The sequence below is a fragment of the Sinocyclocheilus rhinocerous genome, unplaced genomic scaffold (genome assembly GCF_001515625.1).
Source record: "Sinocyclocheilus rhinocerous isolate Xijiao unplaced genomic scaffold, SAMN03320098_v1.1 scaffold1024, whole genome shotgun sequence".
NCBI lineage: Eukaryota > Metazoa > Chordata > Actinopteri > Cypriniformes > Cyprinidae > Sinocyclocheilus > Sinocyclocheilus rhinocerous.
The window spans coordinates 619,592-638,560 of NW_015655417.1; the positions used below are offsets into that span (position 1 = coordinate 619,592).

An 18,969-nucleotide genomic window follows, 5' to 3' on the forward strand; every position below is an offset into this window, starting at 1 on the left:
TAGAAAAGATTTATATTTTGAATAAATGCTGTTCTTTTTAACTTTTTATTCATTAAAGAATCCTGAAAAGTTATCACAGTTTCCCAAAAAATATTTGGCAGCACAACTGTTGCCAACATTGATAATTCTAATAATAAATAAGCATATTAAAATGATTTCATTAGGATCATGTGACACTTTATACTGGAGTAATGATGCTGATGGAAATTCAGTTTTGCATCACAGAAATAAATTATATTTTAAAGGATATTAAAATAGAAACCATTATTTTATATTGTAATAACATTTTGCAAGATTACTGTTTTTTTTTCTGTATTTTTGATCAAATAAATGCAGCCTTGATGAGCATAAGAGACTTCTTTAAAAAACATTACAAGTCTTACTGATCCCAAACTTTTGACCGGTAGTGTATATATAAAACAACAGTAGAAGTCAGAAAAAAAAACATTTGAAAAAAAAAATAAAATAAAAAATTCTCTCTCCAAAAAAAGAAAAGAAAAAAAATATTATTTTTTCTTCTACTGTCACTCACATTTCTGGACGGCAGGTATCGGGGACAGTGTTCTTATAACCAGCACAGACACTATACACCACTTCCTCAGATGTGTTCAGATTTGGATACGGCAAGGTGCCTGTGAAATATAAAATTCAGTATTCGCTGTTTATTCTTCAAAAACATTTAACAAAATTAATCAAATATCTCAGACATTTCTCACCGAATGTCTGCATTTCCCACAGCACAATACCAAACGCCCAGACATCTCCCTTAAAGCTGTAGTAGTTGTTTCTGAAGTATTCTGGAGGATACCAGCGCAGCGGCACACGCTCCTATGAGATCACATTCATATCATTGAGCAATGAGCAATGAGGATGTGGGGACGGACAGGTCCGATTAGTTCACCTTGTGTTGTTTTTTTCTGCTGCTGCGTCTGCTCCTCATACGGGTCAAGTCTCTGGCCAGGCCAAACTCTGCTACCTTCACCTCCCATGGGAATTGACTCACCAGAATGTTCCTTAAGGCAAGGTCACTGTGCACCACCTGAATAATAAGAAAGCATCCGAAATCATTCTTTGCATTTATGTTTATAGTGTAAATATATGACTCTCTGTTTGTTTAACAGAACAGCTGTTTTATGTTTGTGGCAGATGGTGATACCATTTTGGAGCGTAAGTGCTCCATGGCCAGGGCGATGTGGTAGGACGCGATGGTGAACTGGCTCTGCAGTTCAGGGTCAGCAATCAGTTCATCTTTTTGTTTCTGAACAAAACTGCGCAGGGTTCCGTAGCTCATGAACTCCATGATCAGCATATACGGCTCTGAGGAAACAAGACACTGTTTTGGTCACATGATGGAAACAACTACATTATTTCAGTACAAGTCTGACAAATTTTCTTGGATGAATGATAAATAAATAATAATAGTAGAAGTGGAGAGGGAATGCTTGTTGCATTGCAACTTTCAAGTACAAATGGATTCGTTAATGTATATTGTTCCCCTGTTTTAGTTAAGTCGTAACCATGAATTAAGAATCTGTTCTCTCGTTTTAGTAATTCCTGGTCACAAATTAAGGACTCATTCCCGTTATAGTAATCTGTGGGCACAAATTAATGATTCATTCTCTCGTTTTAGTAAATTGTGGCCACAAATTAAGAATTCGTTCCCTCGTTTTAGTAAATCGTGACCACAAATTAAGAATTCGTTCCCTCGTTTTAGTAAATCGTGACCACAAATTAAGAATTAGTTCCCTCGTTTTAGTAAATCGTGACCACAAATTAAGAATTCGTTCCCTCGTTTTAGTAAATTGTGGCCTCGAATTCTTAATTTGTAGGACTTGTAGCCATGAAAAATATATTTTTGTCCGCATGTCGTGCTGGGCCATATTTTGGGATGAGATTATCACAGAGACTCGGGGGTGAGCTCTTTTGACTCGGACCAGTAGGCAACAATCTAGCAACCAACCTAAACACCCTAGCAACCACAAAGCAACATGCTTAAACCATTCAGAAGATCTCAGCAATGCCCTGACATCCATCACAACACTCTAAGACTATGTCAGTGAGTTTTGCACAGGCAAGGTCTAGTCTATATTTTACTGTCTAGCTGCAAGGATCCATTTAAGGTTTATTAGAGTCATACAATACTGAAGTGCAGCAGCATGTCTTACCTTCCGCTGTATTCCAGTCCAGCAGCTGCATCACATTTTTATGATACGCCAGCTTTCTCATAATAGACACCTCATTTTCCATCTGCTTTGAGGTGATACCTGCAAACAACAGCAGATCTAAACAACTGCTGGATCATTATGGAGATATTCACACATTTTGGTACAAACAATAGCTTGTTTTCAAAATGCATTTAAGTAACAGAAATATTTTTTGCATGTAGTTTTCTACCTTCTTTTCCAATTTTGCAAGTGACCAGTGAATGGCCTCTACATGTGCCCCTTATTATCCTTGCTTTATAGAAGACTCCTTCTCTACCCGCCTTTATGAGCTGAATAAGGCTCAGGTCTGCTTTTGTGAACTGAGGAACCTAAAGATAATTTCTTCATGTTACATTGTTGGAGCACTATACAAATTAGTCTCTCACATTTCATACTTGTGATGCATTTTATATACATTTATAAAACTCATCAACAAATGTTTGAGTTATTGAGTAAAATGTTTAAAATAAAAAATAAAGTTGTAGTAAACCTGTAGTGGAGGCTTCCAGGGAAATCTGCAGCTCGATTTAGTTTGTTGTCTCTGTAATGGTTTCTCTGTAGTACGGTCCGGCCGTTCAGGAATTTTCAGGACACCAGGAGATGGAGGGGGAGAATCTTGGGAAGGAACCTGGGGGATCACAGCCGGCCTCCCTTGTCTCAGCTCCCGTATGATCTTCTTCATTGACCGATACCTGAGGAGTGAAACACAAACAGAGTATTTTGAAATCTGGTACTGATACTGTTTAAAAAAAAATTTTTTTTAAAAATGACTGCAATATTTATTTAAAAACTTTTAATGGTAATTTTATAGTAGTGTGCTATTATATACACACACACACACGCACACACACATATATATATATATATATATAAACTTTAATATTTAAATTAATATTAAGAACTATTATTAGATAAAAACTTTAAACTAAAAGGTTTGTTTTATAATAATAATAATAATAAGCTGTTATATACTTGTTTAGGCAAAGGCATCCAAGTACAATCATGAAGAAAATGGTAACAGCATAGATGCAGATTAGAATTGTGTGTCCGAAATCAAGTTCTGTAAAAGGAGAAAAATACGTTTTATGTGATGGCCATCAAAGTAAAATAAACTACAGTCTGTTTCCATATAGGCACATGCAATATACACCCAATACTGTAATTTTGTATAATTTATTCAGTTTAATTTAAAATAAAAAAACTTAAAAGCCTGTATTTGTCACCTCATTCGATAAAAGCAGAAAATGGTATACTTACACGCACACACACACACACACACACACACACACACACATATAATATAGTAGCCATTGGAAAAAAAAACAACTTACTGGTCTGGTTTGAATGAGGTGAACCGTTATTTGCCATAATAACATCAAAAGCATCACATGTTTTTTAAAAATCTGAATGAGATGTTTCATCGGAACTGAAAAAGAGAAAATGTTATTCGTTTTAAATGAAATCACCAAGCGATGTTATATGTTCAAATGCAAGACCTGAAAAGCAAACGTTAAAGATGTTTTGTCACCTTGTAGAAAAGACAATAAAAATAGCAGGTCCCCAGGTTGAACTCATTATGCAATGCACCCCATTGTCTAACCTTCTTCTGCATGGGACAATACTGTGCGAACATGCATGAAGACCACTGAGGCCAAGGTGCTGTTCAGAACAATAAGCCACAATTCTTCAGTGCCTGTGGTTTAGAGCAGAATTCTATAAGTAGCACAGCATGCGGGTCGACACACTTCCTGACTACAGCATGCTAGTCTCCAAATTTATAAAGTGTGAAACTGTTCAACCCACAATGTGCAAAAAGGTCTTAAGGCGATTCTCAGTAGCTTAATTTGTATATTTCATTCAAGGGAAATAGTCTTGCAGGAAAATATTGTGTCAGGCAAGTGGAAGGGTCCTACAAAAGGTTCGTTTAAATGTCAAATGTGGCTTGAATTCAAGGAAGTAGGTCTGACTGATGGCAGTGGACTCTATAGAGGCCTACAGAGGGAGGTGTGTGGTTTCCTCTTTGCTGCTGAAGGAAACACCTCGCATCATTGGCCAGCAAATAAACACAGATGAGAAGAACTTGCATTTGGCTGCATTTAATTTGTTTCTTGAATAATTGTTACAGATCTACAGTATCACTCCATATACAACTACAAGTACATTTGTACAGTTCATTTTCAAATACATCATTTTCATTGGCGTATTTACAAAACATTTATGTACATTTGTCAGTGCAATGTCAATTTTATTTAAACAACACTTTACAAAATCAAGTTCATTAAATTAATACATCTCTAGCAGTTCATCAAAATTAATTTAACAAAATTAGGACTAACAACATGGACAAAGACACACATCAGTAGTTGATTGCACTACTTGAAAAGAGATAATTTTGCCATTTTAATAAATTATCCCTGTATAAAAAAAAGAGAAAAAAAATCAGTGAATGTTTAAAACATGTTTGTGGTTTCAGAAACATTTGTTACTGTAATTGTAATTGCGCAAAAGTCCAATTTTAATTGGAGAATAGTGAAATCATATTTTGATTTTGGATGTTGGATATCTATTTTTATTTTAACATTAAAATACCTACAAAATGTTTACAGTCCATATATCATATTTGCATTACTCATTATGATGATTAATAATCGCCTTACAGTAATACAGCTGTGTTTATTTCACAAACATTTCTTTTTCAACAGGGATAAACCTTTCTTTGATGGCAAATATTTAGTTTGAATATCCATGACATGGAAATCTGAAAAGTACAGCAGCAAAATGGATGTTTGCAAATGATTCCCGGTGATTTCCAAGGGTTTAACGCACCCTCACAGGAGGAGCTCATTCAGTTGATGAGTTGCTGAAAAATAAGAGCCGTTCAATATTTCATTCATCTTTTCACAGTGCTAATTAAGATGGGCTCTCTTATCAAGAGTCACTTAAGAAATGCTACTAATAACCTGGAACACCCTCCGACACAGACGTCCAGAACGTTCAGCAGTTTAGTGAGAATGCTGTTCTCTAAAAGCAAAGGCTGTGAAATATTTCTCCGTGCTAATACTGTTCACACAACATACCTCTTATGCTCTCATCTAACAGTATGCAATGCTTCCCGTAAACTATGTACGTGACCAGTTGAACACTTTGGCTTGGACATGCAAAGTCTCTCTGGTAAGAAAACATTGTTTAGATATGTATCTGGTTGCCGTTTTTAGTCTCTGTGGTCAACAGTATTTTACCAAGCAAAAAATACAGTGGTAACAGGAAAACTTGTAAAAAGCTGTGCATTTGTTGAGAGGACGTGGTTTGATCAGACAGCTGAGACTAAAGCTGTAAGCAAATGCGTTTAGGCAAGGTGAACAACTGCATTAAAAAAAAGTCATAAAAGTAATCAGTGATAAAAATAAATTTATAAAAAAATAATAATAAGGAGAGTAATACATTAACTCTTCTAAAGAGAAACGAAGCCTGAAAGTAACCATCTTAAATAAGATTTAAAACTAAAATCAACAAAAATAGTACGTGCATAATTTGGCAGCAGAGGAGTGGGAGGATATTTAATTAATTTAAATAAAAAAAGCAACTTTTTTTTGAAAGTGAATTTTGTATATAAAGTAGAAGTAATTTTAACTGCCCTCAGGTGATATAATACTGTCACTCTGATTTTCTATGAACAGTTGGCCAACTGCGAAAGATGTGAGGTAGTGTATGGAACTTACTGAAGAAAAAAAAAACTAAGCCAACAATAGCTTTAGAGAAACCTCTATAATTGATACCAATACCATCTTCACCGTCAATTTCCTAATTAAAACAACCTGTTTTGTCAATTAGCATTCTGAAAATTAGCAATATAGAAGCATGAGCTCTTGTTACGTGATTTTTGGATTCACCTGTGTGGGCTGGCATGTGAAAGAGCAGTTTTGTCTGTCTTGTAATGGTGAGATCAAGGGATTGGCTAACAGTTATTTGTTTGCTTGGCAACAATCACATGATCGCTACAGTTCTCTGTGATTCACTCATTCACCCTCTCCCTCGTGTATCTGAAGTGTCAGGTACCTCTATTCTGAAAGAGCAGTCAGCGGCGGTCTTGTGCCTGTCAGCTAACTGATATTTTGTGCTTTCACAAATGATGGTCCTCTGGGGCGACGCTGCCGTTTCAGTTGTCATTGCACTGGCGTACTGACAGCCCCAGTGTCTTTGATGTGGAAGAGCATGGCATCACTGCAGCACACAGTACTTCTTGTAGTCAGATTCAAAGTCTTCGTCCATGCTAGTGGTGTCTGCCATCTTTTTGCCCTCTGTTTTTGGCAGAAACTGTGAGTAGTACACTCCCTGTTGCTCATAGAACAGGATGTAGGCCGAATCTGTGTCAATCTCGTCCGACTGAACTTCCTGAAGACGACAAGAAACAGTTTGTTTTAGGTGTTGCGCAATACTTCTCATAGTGTTGTCACGAAACCAGACTTCCAGTAGTCAACTTTTGAAATTTCAGAAATATAAATGTCAGTGTTAACACCACAGTACTTATACTGAACACATTATTTTTTTAATCTTATTTAAATTTTTCAATATTCAACACTAATTAAGTTTTTTTATTAAAATTTTCAGTAGTTTCAGTAGTCGACACCAGTGCAAACGAAATTTCAGAAATATGAATCCAATGTGGATACCATAATACTTACAATACCATAATACTTAAATTTTTTTTTTTCAATATTCAACACCAATGCAAGGGAAATTTCAGGAATATAAATCCAATGTTGATACCACAGTACTTATATTAAACAAACTATTTTAATTTAATTGAATTTAATATTTTAAATAACATTTATCTCAATTAAATGAAATTTAATGTTAAGCTTTCCAAATTCAGTTGGTAATTAAAACGACAGATACTGTAGAAAGGTTGTAGTGCTTTTTGATTATTTTAGTATCAACTTAACGGCAAAGTACTGATAGTTTTGATATCTCTACTTCGTTGAAGCATTTTCTACTTTTGTAGATATATATTTTATCTCTGTGCAATATCCAATGTGGATACCATAATACTTACAATACCATAATACTTACTTTTTTTTTTTTTCAATATTCAACACCAATGCAAGGGAAATTTCAGGAATATAAATCCAATGTTGATACCACAGTACTTATATTAAACAAACTATTTTAATTTAATTGAATTTAATATTTTAAATAACATTTATCTCAATTAAATGAAATTTAATGTTAAGCTTTCCAAATTCAGTTGGTAATTAAAACGACAGATACTGTAGAAAGGTTGTAGTGCTTTTTGATTATTTTAGTATCAACTTAACGGCAAAGTACTGATAGTTTTGATATCTCTACTTCGTTGAAGCATTTTCTACTTTTGTAGATATATATTTTATCTCTGTGCAATAAGAATGCAAAATAATGGAAACAACCGAGATGTGAAAAAATAAAGAGAGTCGAGATCTTACCTTGCAGCTGCTGTCGTTGTAACAGTACCATTTTTCTTTAGGGTTTTTGGCATAAGTCACATAGTGCCCCCCTCCCATTATTCCTGAATGGCACTGAAAGAAAAACAATAATAACAGTGTCAGAGAAGCTGTTCACAAAAGCACTCATTACACAACAAAACATGTAGACAAGAATCACTTACTGAGATTGCATATAAATTGTACAGGGTTTCCAGGCAGATGTCATTTCTTTGGTGAGGGGTGTCCAGGTCTGTGCTGACGTCCGAGTGTCCGTTACTCTGACTGCTCTCTTGTCCCAATCCATTCACCATGATGACATCGCAGTCATTGCTTGGGGCGTCCAGTGACCAGGTGTCTTGTGCATTTGCATCAGATAGCATCTGATTCTCCCCATCCGTCACTGTGCCCTGCTCCAACTCGGTCTCGCTCTCCTTGCTGCTGCTACAGGCATCCAGGTTTTCTTTGCTGTTGCAGAGTCGATGTCGACTGCCCAGCTGGGGAAGACGCAGACGCCCCTGTTTCCGCCCTGTATTCCTGGGGCTGCTGCCAGGGCTGCTGTTTTTGCTCATTGGGCTGCCCACCCTCCTGATGGAGCACGGGGTGCCTGAAACAACAATACAATGATTAAAGAATCTCATGTCTCATGATTCAAAAGGTCTGCAAAAAGAGAAAAGAGAGAGAGAAACAGACCTCTGCCAGAAGTGGGAGGACTGGCCACTGTAGTAGTGGAGATGGAGGACACAGAAGAGTCTCCTCTCTCCAGCCTCTGGAGCTCCTCTACCAGGGATTCACTCTGCAGGCTGCCCATGCTTTGAGCAACCTCCCGTGGGGCCAGAAATGCACTGGGGTCAAAGCTCTCACGTGGAAACTTCACAATCTTCTGAGACTTAATCCAGCGACCATTGACAAACTGGAAGCGTTTCAAATGAACAATCTGAAAGGATAAAAAAAAAATATTTCACCCATATATTACAAAGGGCAACTTGCAATGATGCATAATAATTCAAGTTTAAGAGTCATGCAGTATTTTTATTCCTACAGAAAAAGAGGAAATGGAAATCATTTGCGTTTCTGACCAGTACAGGAGGCAGCCTCCAGAGGTCCAGCTTCTTGGTGGCCAGGCGGTGGGTCTTACACTTGGAGCAGTAATAGAGCTCATCCTCTCCCAGCTCTTCTTCACTGGTGAAGGCTTTCAGACAGCTGTCTAGACTGATGGGCTCTGCCTGAGCGCGCCGACTCTGCTCAACGCTGGGATGCTCTTCCACTATCTGCCCACATAAACATTAGCAATTAATTACCCGACACACATTAACAGAATGAAATTATAACTACTCAGAAACACTAAGAGGTCTGGACTACAAAAATAGATTCTTTAAAAGATTTGAATAATTATGCAACTAGGAATTAATTTGTAATTATATTTCAAGGCATTTCTTTTGAAGGTACAATTAAAAATTTGTATTTACAGACCTGTTTGTAAGTTATAAAACGGACAGTTCTAGTCTCAAATGTACCATAACAAGTGCAAAAACCATGGATTTCATTCCGTCATCTAGAAATTTTAAACAACCGATTTACTATGACATTGCAGGAGCTTTTGCCTTCAGAACGAGTCTTTTGCAAATAGTAATGACAGATCATAATTAGCAGTTCAAGGCTTATCAGGGACTTTTGCTCAAGGTAAAATAAGAAGCAGACCCAGAAAACAATTAATCATACAATATTGCTTTTAATGGATTTCTCAGCTGTGATGTGAGATGGAAGTGAATCTCCTCACAGGAAACGGCAGCATTGGCAGAGTAATCATTAAGGGTAGGGACACACTAAACCGACGACAAAGTGCTGAGGAAAGCCGACTATGGCATCGCCTCGTATTGTCTCGCATTGCCTGCATTGAGGCAAAAAAAAAAGTTGCACTAGAACACACTGGACAGACTACAGCCGATGTCCAACTAGCATGTACGCTCTGCGCTTGCATGAAAGAACTAGGCTTGCCGCGATAGACGGTGCGGACGGTGATACCGGTGTTAAGCCGCAACACCGGTTATGTCACTTGCCCACCGCGTCACCGACCCCCACCGTCGTTTTGATTTTTTATAGTAATAAAAATAATTTAGTTCAGTAAAAGAACAGATTAAAAACTGAACACGGCTGCTCAATGCAGCGTGCTGAACGACAGTCGCATCACAGATCAGATTTAATTTCTCCAGTGAGGAGAGTGAGTCGAGCTGACTGACAAGAAGAGTGAGTGAGACAGACAAGACGATCGCGGATGATTTAGTTTCGAAAGTTTCGAAAAAAGCGCCTGTCTGCCATACCAGCAGGTGGCAGCAGTCTGTATTCGGCATTCAAACAGGGAAACCTGAATAGCTAGAACTATGGATATACAAAGCAAGCAGCACTTTTACCATTGTTTACACCAGGCATGCTTATTATTAATGGATTTGTGTAGCTTTTTTTCAATCATGTCTGCTAAGCTGCAAATGGCACTGGCATTGTCAGCCCTTGGGTCATGGTCTTGTGGATAAAGAAAGAAACAGATAGAATGAGATCAAGTGTCTGTGCATTCCCTCTTTTCTCCATCATTGCTTTGCTTTCGTCAGTTCCATTTTTCTCGTGCACTCATTCGCTAAGCTGAATAGCCAATCAGAGTTCTCTTTCTCACCGACAAGCTCTGCTGCTGATTTGACATACAGAATCGGCCGAAATACAGCTGTCAGCGTCTGACTAGAGCCAACTGTGTGGAACACACTGAATAAACTAATGCCAACCGGTGCTCAAAAACCACCCGACATTGCCCATCAGCTCGTTTTTTCCTGGGCTTAAGGGATATATTAAGTCCTGCAGTGCATCGTCAGACTGAATCCAGTAACATAAAGACTTCACCCTTCACACAGGGACAAAACTTGAACTGACTGAAATACTTATAGCACACTTACAGCATCCTTATAGCACTCACCCTTTCCTGAGAGGTCTGGTAACGAAGGTGCAAGGCGGTGGGGTCCCAGTCTACAGCAATGTAGGCATTCCCCAATGACGCTCTGTCTTCATTACAGTCCACTGTGCAGCCTCTGCAGAACCTGGCAAAGTCACCGACAACCCTTGTCAGTCATGACAACCCACGCTGCAGTATGAGATATGTGCATGCACAACCGCTGAACTTAAATGCCTTACCTGTACCAAGGACACCAAGCACAGGAATTACCATCTTTCTGCACCACTCGCAGAGTGAAGGGGTACTGGTAACCCATACTGTCATCACTGGAAGAGAGTATGACATGTCACATAACTGAGCGAGGACCTCTACTGTACACATGTAGAGAGACCACACTGAAAATCTGGGAAGTTGAAACCTAGAAATAAACAGTTTGCAAAATAGAAGCAATTTCACAAGTGGTCTCAGACATTTATTTGTCACCTGATGTTTTAGAGGGCTTTTTACTATTTTCTACTGACAGAGACAATAGAGAGGAGACAGGAAATAATTGTGAGGGGAAATGGGATTGGCCAGGTGTGTTTAATGCAAATGACTGCATTAAAAATCTAACAACTTTTAGTACATTTTATTATGATAATATACACTACCTTTCAAAAGTTTGGGGTCAGTAAGATTTTTTTTTGTTTGTTTTAAATAAATTACTACTTTTATTCAGCAGTGACACATTACATTGATCAAAAATGACAATATTTTGTAACATTTATACTCTATTGCTATATTTTACTTTCTATTGAACTTTTCATTCATCAAAGAATCCTGAAAAAGGTATCATGCTTACCGTGAAAATATTACACAGCAAAACTCTTTCAACAATAATAATCATAAGAAGAAGAAGAAATGTTTCTTGAGAACCAAATCTGCATATTAGAATCATTTCTTAAGGATCATGTGACACTAAAGACCAGAGTAATGGCTGCTGAAAATGCAGCTTTGACATCACAGGAATAAATGACAAATTACAAAAATATATTAAAATAGAAACAGTTATTTTACATTGTAATAATATTTCACAATATTACTGTTTTACTTCTATCGAGAACATTAAAAAATCTTACTGACCTTAAATTTTCTTAAAATGTTTTGGCAAAAAAAAAAAAAAATCCAAACTAATCATCAACATAATCCTTGTGAGTTGCAGATGCCACTGACCAGTCTTGAGCATGGTTGCTGGCTTCCTGTGGGGGCAGAGGGCTGGCAAGTCGGGAAACCTGGATCCACACAGCATCATACAGGTCCTTCTTACACGTGTGAACTGTGCATGGCACAATCAGCGGCATACCGAACAGACTGGGCCTGTTCTTCTGAGAGGACAGGAAGTACAGCTCTGTCCGCATCTGAGGGGACAGACCTTGCACTTAGGATGCTTACGACCATCATGTGAAGTCTAACAGTGAATATATCAGTTAATCTCACCATCTTTCTGTGCATGGCAATGATGTAGCCGATAAAGGGGCTGTCTTGCATGGGCACAGCATGGCCATTAGGAATACCATTGGCGAGGGGCTTCTCTGGTGTGCAGGGGACCACTGTGCTGGGCATGCCATTAGGAATCAGGCCAGTCTTTCCAATGTTATTGTTCCCTGCTGTCCCATTGGCCATAGGTGGTTTTTCTAAAGGAGACGTTTATGGGTCAATGACAAATAAGAGTGTCCATGCTAAATCAAAACTTGTCTTTTAAAGAAATAGTTGACCCAAAAATGAAAATTAGCTTTTAACTTACTCCCCCTTAGACCAGGCAAGAGTTTGTTTCTTCATCTCCCATCTTCATTTCAGCATTACATCACTTTACATGACCAATGGATCCTCTGCAGTGAATGGGTGCAGCTTTTAACTTCAGAAGACATTAATTGATGGACTGGAGTCGTGTGAATTACTTGTGGATTACTGTGATAATGGGATTTTTATCAGCTGTTTGGACTCTCATTCTGACGGCTCCAATTCACTGCAGAGGATCCATTGGTGAACAAGTGATATAATGCTAAATTTCGATGAAGACACAAACTCGTCTACATGTTGGACTACCTGTTGGTGAGTACATTTTCAGCAAATTTTCATTTTTGGGTGAACTATTCCTTTAAGGAAAAAGATAGTTGCAATCAATCTTTGTTACCTGTTATCATTGGAGAGGTGACTGAGGTGGGCGAGCCAGGCACAGGGATCTCAAATGCACAGAGAAAGCCATTCACAGAGTGTCGAACCTTCTGATTGTCTTGAGGAAAGTTCTAGACCAAAGACAAGCATTTGCTTAAAAGCCAGGCCACATGGATTGCATCAACAGCAGTGTCTGATGTGGCGAGTTGAGCTGACCTTGATGTTGGACGTGTGAACCTCAGCCAGTAGAATCTGCTCAGGTTTCAGGCTGCACAGCTCACTCAGCTGTTTCTTCAGGCCCATGTACTTCTCATCCATGTTGAGACGGAGCCCGTACCGCACCGGAGTGGAGCCGTCAAGTTTGATAACTGCAAGTCAAAAAAGCTATTATGTAAGACTGACGGATCTGCTGATGGATTTTAAAGTGTTTATGTTTTCTCTCTGCTTGGCTTCACCTGTGATTTCTAAGTGCATGGAGCTGTCCATGGGAAGCGGCAGCGACAGGAAGTTAAAGGGATCGAAGCGGGCACTGATATGGCCACAGGTCTTGCACTTCACCTGGGACCTGAGCTGCCCATGGAAGAGGTCGACCACAATAGAACGATTTCTCCGCAAATGGTTTTCCCAGGCCTGCAACGAGAAACACGTAATTGTCCTCAGGGTGAAGAAACGACTTCCCATTAGTGAGTGAGTGAGTGAGTGAGTGAAGTGACATGTGAGTGAAGTGACACGTGGCCAAGTATGGTGACCCATACTCAGAATTAGTGCTCTGCATTTATCCCATCCAAAGTGCACACACACAGCAGTGAACACACACACACCGTGAACACACACCCGGAGCAGTGGGCAGCCATTTTTTGCTGCGGCGCCCGGGAAGCAGTTGGGGGTTCGGTGCCTTGCTCAAGGGCACCTCAGTCGTGGTATTGAAGGTGGAAGAGAGCGCTGTACATTCACTCCCCCCACCTACAATCCCTGCCGGTATGAGACTCGAACCCGCAACCTTTGGGTTACGAGTCCAACTCTCTAACCATTAGGCCACGACACATTAGCGTATCATCAGTGTGCCCATTTAGGTTCATTTAGGAGTGCTTAGCTGATGTGTTGAGCCTGCCAGGGGCTGAAAAACAGTAGTTTGACACTGACCTCTGTGGCCACTTCATGATCTGGCCGTCCATCGCTGTCCTTGAGCTCCACGTACGGCTTCTCATGCACACGATTCAAGTCTTCGTGAAGCCCATCCAACAGGAAGGCCAAAAGCTCCTGTGAGTCTTGCTGCTGGAAGCCGTTGAATCTTGGTGCATACTTTGCTATCGTCCACTACAAAAATGTTTTTAAAAAATGGCATAAGAATTTTAATGGAAACATTTAGGTTTGATGCTCATGATTATAGAGATGTTAAAAACTCACTCTGAGTTTCAGAGGTGCAACGTTCTTCTGGGTGCCGCTCCAGAGTTCCTGTACCAAATCACCATAGCATTTGGCCATGTGACCACGCATTCCGATTGGATTGGTTCTGTCAAGGCAAGACACAGCTCATTGGTCAAGTGGTATGGCAGATATCACAGAAGCCACTTTCAAACCAAGCAGTTTTCTGCTGATCAACATTGTGTGGCCAACTCGAACGTAAGCAAAATCTGCATGGGGATCTTCTTAGCCCCGCACAAAACTCCCGACACAAAATTTTAAAAAGCAACGGTAAATGTGACTACACATTAACTTAGTAGTTACAAGTGGTTTGAGTTTAAAAAAAAGGCACTGACCAAGTCTCCGTACCTGTTAAGCTCATAAAGGTGTCGCCCTGAGATAAAGTACTCAGTGAGGGGCTTGGTATTGCTTACACACTGAATACTGGAGTTCATGAAGCATGTGTTTCCCAGGTTACTCAAACCTGTGGCACCTTTCTCGGTAGGAACTGCAAGAGAAATAGCTAAATTTATACACATTTATAATAGACTGAAGGTTTGATTAAATTTAAACTTCACTGGCACAACAACTTGAGCACTATCTCCAAGAAAGTCCAATTATTCAGTATTTCATAGAGTTCGATGACAACATTGTCTTGATATGACTTTTATATTGCTTTATGTAATTGCTTCTTGGACTCTTGTTGCTTGCAGCCCTGTGTTAATAATTTACTTGATATGTGCTTTGATACAAGAAACCGGCCTAAAGAATTGCACTGTAGTGCCATCTAGGCAAGGTCATACTCAGATAAACATTTTGACATTTGTAGATGGCTTGGCCAGCCTCCAATTTGCATAGATTTTTCCATCACTTTCCAAGACCTCTGACATTACCTTTGTGTCTGTCGATTTTGCTGCTGTTTGCAATGAAAGACATTTCCTCTGGCCAGCTCATATCTTTGTTTCGAACTGGAGAGAGGGAAAGACATATTAATCATTTTTCCTTTTCTATCAGTACAGCCAAGCATGCTTTGCAGTTTAATCCACACAGCTCAGCAAATGTGAAATGAGATAAAACTTTAATTAAGACAGATAAATGTCACAGACATACCCTCAATGACTAAGTGCTGTTCGTCTTGAATTTTCAAACTTTCTAAAGTGTGATCTTCATCGTCCAGGAGAGTGAGGTAATTCTGATAAAAAGACAATATAAAACAACATTAGTATACAATACAATGCATGTATCATGAATTATTAAAGACCTCAATTAAAATTTGAGTTTTGTGGCTTGTAGTTTTAGGTCTATTAGGAATAAATAACTTTTGAAAATATATAAAAATAAAGTACAGTTACTTTAAATTAAAACATTTCACAGTATTATTGTTTTTATTGTATTATGCAATAAATGCAGTCTTGGCGAGAAGAGCCTTCTTTTAAAAACATTTAAAAAAATTCTTACTGACTCCAAACTTTAGAATGGCAATGTATATGTTACCCTTTTTTTTTTTTTTACCCATTTTTGTCAAATCAAATGCTCTCTAGAATTAGAATCCTCCTCCCCCTAATACCACCAGTGGCTATTTATTTATTTATTTTAAAATGACAATCCATTGAGATGCTCCATCCAAACATTCTGGTTTAAATTTTAAAATATGTGAACATAGGAATTAACATTTTGTAGCATTTCCTCCCAGTTCAATGCTGTGAGGTGACATCGGTATCTTTATAATGAGGGCAGATTTGCATATGAATGTCTTTGATCAGAGTTTCTTCAGTATCTGTTAAGGAGGTCCCCACCTCACTGTTGTAGAGCCAGAGGCGCATGTCCTCTTCTTTGATGCGTAACCTCTGGGACAGGTAATCATGAATGTCTTTAATGGTGCCCATCCTGCTGAAACAGCCTGTGTATGCCAGCACTCGCTTCAGAGGGGCGTTCGGAGAAGGAACGTTTCCTGAGTTGGGAATGAAGCAGCCTTTAGCATTCTCTTTGTCACATGCAATAAAATATTTAAATACAACCCTTTAGAGCTTTTCCACCCTGCTGTGTTGTTATATATTCAAAAACTAACTTTAAGTCACTGAGAAGGTAAACTTAATTTAACCTACTGTGCTAAGTTTGTCAAGTAAAACTTTTATGATTTCATTTTTATGCAATAATGAGAAATGTAAAGTTTCAGCCAATCCATATATCCTAATATGCATGCTATTAAATCAACCAGTCACAAGGAGCACACAGATCAATATATAACACACACAGCCCCAATAACTGATTGACAGACTGAGGATTAGTTGTAAGGTAGCAGCAAGAAAGGGCAAAGGTCATTTTCAAAGGGATCATTAATCAATTCATTAGTCTGGGTGATTTAAATAAAAATCAAGGCAAATTTTTTTAATTAGTCCAATCTTATTAAAAAGATTTGTACAGCAATTATTGATTTCATAGGAGACAAAAAAAAAAAAAAGATTGGTAAGACAGCAAAGCAAACAATTACAGGACATCAGAGAGCGCCCAATCTTTACCCACACCAAACAGTCTTCTGAGTCTGACAAAGCCATGACAAATTAGATTATTGCCTACCCACTTTCAGAGCGCAACACTAAGGAAACCCGCTATTAGGTCAGCGGTGAGTTTGACAATCACTTACAGGTGTTTTTATGTTTCACAAAATTAAATATTCGGATGTATTTTTGTATGTATTCAACAAGGATTTATATTTAGCTGTCATGGAGTTACATTATAGTTTTTTGAACTCAGATGATGACTTTAGGTGTTGGCATCAGGATTTGGCTCTTTAGTAATCCAGGCAGGTCATTTTGGTGAGACCGAGCTGGGTGTTTTAGGAGATTAGAGGAGGTTGTCAAGGCGGTGGAGGGAGCCTCTCTCTTGCTGCAGGCTTACGTTACCTCGGGGTATATGTGGAGGGAACATTCGCAGGCTGCTCATACCCATATTGACCCAGATGTTAGACTGAGGGCTGCGTGTGGCCGGTTGCTGGCGCAGGAACATAAGGTAGCGGGGAAAGAGTTCCAGCTCTGGTTGAGCTGCGACTATAGACATGATGACCTGAAGGAAGAAGAGACAGCAGAAGCACAATGGAGAGATGCATGGGGCTTGACTATACTGGTGCACTTGCTTAAGAAATAAATCAATTTGACTGAGTGAGAAGTTCACAGGTCAGATTTCACATGACCATTATTTTAAATACTTTTCATGGTCATTCTGCATTCAAAATGATTTTAAACCTCTACTGCATAAATTATGACAAAAAAGTTTGATTTACTATTCATGCATGAAAAGGACTTCATTACCACAATCAAAAACAAATTATGAAAAATTATATTATTTTACTATATTTTAATATTATGTATAAATGTTTTAATATTATATATAAAAAAAACAATATATGCTGCCAAAATTAAATACACATACAAAATTTTTATTAACAACAGTAACAGGTGCAAAATCTAATTTTTATAAAGAAAATGTATATATTCCACTCTTATTAAATGTACCATTATTCTTCTAGTATATGGAACTGACCTGTTTGTGACAAGGCATTACTGAAGCAAGTAGTTTTATTTAAAAATGCTTTTAGCTTCACATAAAAGCATTCATTTTCTAGAACACAAATGTTACAGGCCATTCATAACAGGATTAATTTGTTCTAGGTGATTTCAAAAACGGCACTTTAGTGTAGTTTTGAGCTCTCTAAAGCTATAATTAGATGGATTAGAAGAAAATCAGCTTGAAGATGTCATTTTCCCTGCAGTTCTATTGAATGCACTTTAGCAGTCATTTTGATGGACAAGAGGATCAGAGGCTTCCTGGTTTCAGTGGGTGTTCTGAGCACATGGTCCACTCACCTTCATGGGCTCGGTGGTCACCAGAGGCTGGTTGTCTATGGCACCAGGTCTCTGCGTGGCCATGCTGTTAGGTAAATGTCCATTGGTGCTGGAGAAACACTGGTTGTTGTTGTCAGAGATGTTGTGCTGCCGGGCAAAGCAGACATCCGTGGCAGAGGAACTGGCGTGTGGGGTTAGGCCTGAGGAAGTAAAAACACTTTACGTAATTGAGGCTAAACACTGTATCTAAGCCTTTATGGCAGGGGAAGGCAAACTTTTTGAATCGAGGGCCACATCGAGTTTTTTTTTTATATAAGTGAGGGGCCGCATAGTACAAGTACAAATGAAGCTTTTAAATTTTTATTCTAAATTGACACTCATTTATACTGTACTGTATGCGTACTTGTACATACATGGCAGTTCTATTCTTGTACCACCTCTACCTTATTTTTTATGAGCACTTTATGACACAAAGATAAGTTGCATTTGTGTATAAGTCGATTGATGTATAAGACACATTTTATAATTTCATTCAGAAATAATGTAAAATAAATGAAACATTTACAACCATTATAAACATGTATTTATATTCCCCTCACTCCACAATGAATCCCTTTAATTTAGCAGTATTAAGAACAGAAAAAGGAATTAAAAATATAAGTATAAAACATACAGAATTTATAGTGGCATTCACTTTAAACATTTATTATAAACGCCCAGCCTAAACAAGTTATATTTAAAGTAGGGATGCACCGATACCGATACTGGTATCGGTATCGGGCCCGATACTGAGCTCCTGTACTCGTACTCGTACTCGTTAAAATGCCCCGATACCAAACGCTGATACCACACATCATGTGATAAGCGCCATATTCAAACAAAGAAACACGGACAACAGAACAACAGACAGCAGAAAGGAGTTAAGGATGTCTACTACGAAGTATATGTATGCAACGAATATAACGTTAAAC

At 38.4% G+C, this 18,969-nt stretch overlaps 2 protein-coding genes across 2 annotated transcripts in view; both read right to left on the bottom strand.

The window, feature by feature from the left end:
- The window catches only part of LOC107718298 (tyrosine kinase receptor Cad96Ca-like), a 5,836-nt gene extending 2,022 nt beyond the window's left edge, over positions 1–3,814 (bottom strand). The window contains exons 1-10 of the mRNA XM_016525320.1: positions 3,733–3,814; positions 3,536–3,630; positions 3,177–3,264; positions 2,695–2,896; positions 2,395–2,533; positions 2,166–2,264; positions 1,157–1,317; positions 902–1,039; positions 717–828; positions 533–632 (exon numbers count right to left, since the gene is read on the bottom strand). Of these exons, the coding sequence (XP_016380806.1) occupies positions 533–632; positions 717–828; positions 902–1,039; positions 1,157–1,317; positions 2,166–2,264; positions 2,395–2,533; positions 2,695–2,896; positions 3,177–3,264; positions 3,536–3,572 (1,076 nt within the window). The 5' untranslated portion in view covers positions 3,573–3,630; positions 3,733–3,814. The remainder of the gene's footprint in view (positions 1–532; positions 633–716; positions 829–901; positions 1,040–1,156; positions 1,318–2,165; positions 2,265–2,394; positions 2,534–2,694; positions 2,897–3,176; positions 3,265–3,535; positions 3,631–3,732) is intronic.
- Positions 3,815–4,284: 470 nt separating this feature from the next.
- The window catches only part of LOC107718299 (ubiquitin carboxyl-terminal hydrolase 32-like), a 62,268-nt gene continuing 47,583 nt past the window's right edge, over positions 4,285–18,969 (bottom strand). The window contains exons 14-33 of the mRNA XM_016525321.1: positions 18,020–18,198; positions 17,102–17,330; positions 15,953–16,107; positions 15,267–15,348; positions 15,050–15,124; positions 14,526–14,664; positions 14,160–14,265; positions 13,896–14,069; positions 13,208–13,382; positions 12,969–13,120; positions 12,772–12,883; positions 12,075–12,271; positions 11,811–11,995; positions 10,838–10,924; positions 10,623–10,743; positions 8,740–8,931; positions 8,354–8,597; positions 7,846–8,267; positions 7,664–7,756; positions 4,285–6,596 (exon numbers count right to left, since the gene is read on the bottom strand). Coding sequence (XP_016380807.1) covers positions 6,423–6,596; positions 7,664–7,756; positions 7,846–8,267; positions 8,354–8,597; positions 8,740–8,931; positions 10,623–10,743; positions 10,838–10,924; positions 11,811–11,995; positions 12,075–12,271; positions 12,772–12,883; positions 12,969–13,120; positions 13,208–13,382; positions 13,896–14,069; positions 14,160–14,265; positions 14,526–14,664; positions 15,050–15,124; positions 15,267–15,348; positions 15,953–16,107; positions 17,102–17,330; positions 18,020–18,198 — 3,293 coding nt within the window. The 3' untranslated portion in view covers positions 4,285–6,422. The remainder of the gene's footprint in view (positions 6,597–7,663; positions 7,757–7,845; positions 8,268–8,353; positions 8,598–8,739; positions 8,932–10,622; positions 10,744–10,837; positions 10,925–11,810; positions 11,996–12,074; positions 12,272–12,771; positions 12,884–12,968; positions 13,121–13,207; positions 13,383–13,895; positions 14,070–14,159; positions 14,266–14,525; positions 14,665–15,049; positions 15,125–15,266; positions 15,349–15,952; positions 16,108–17,101; positions 17,331–18,019; positions 18,199–18,969) is intronic.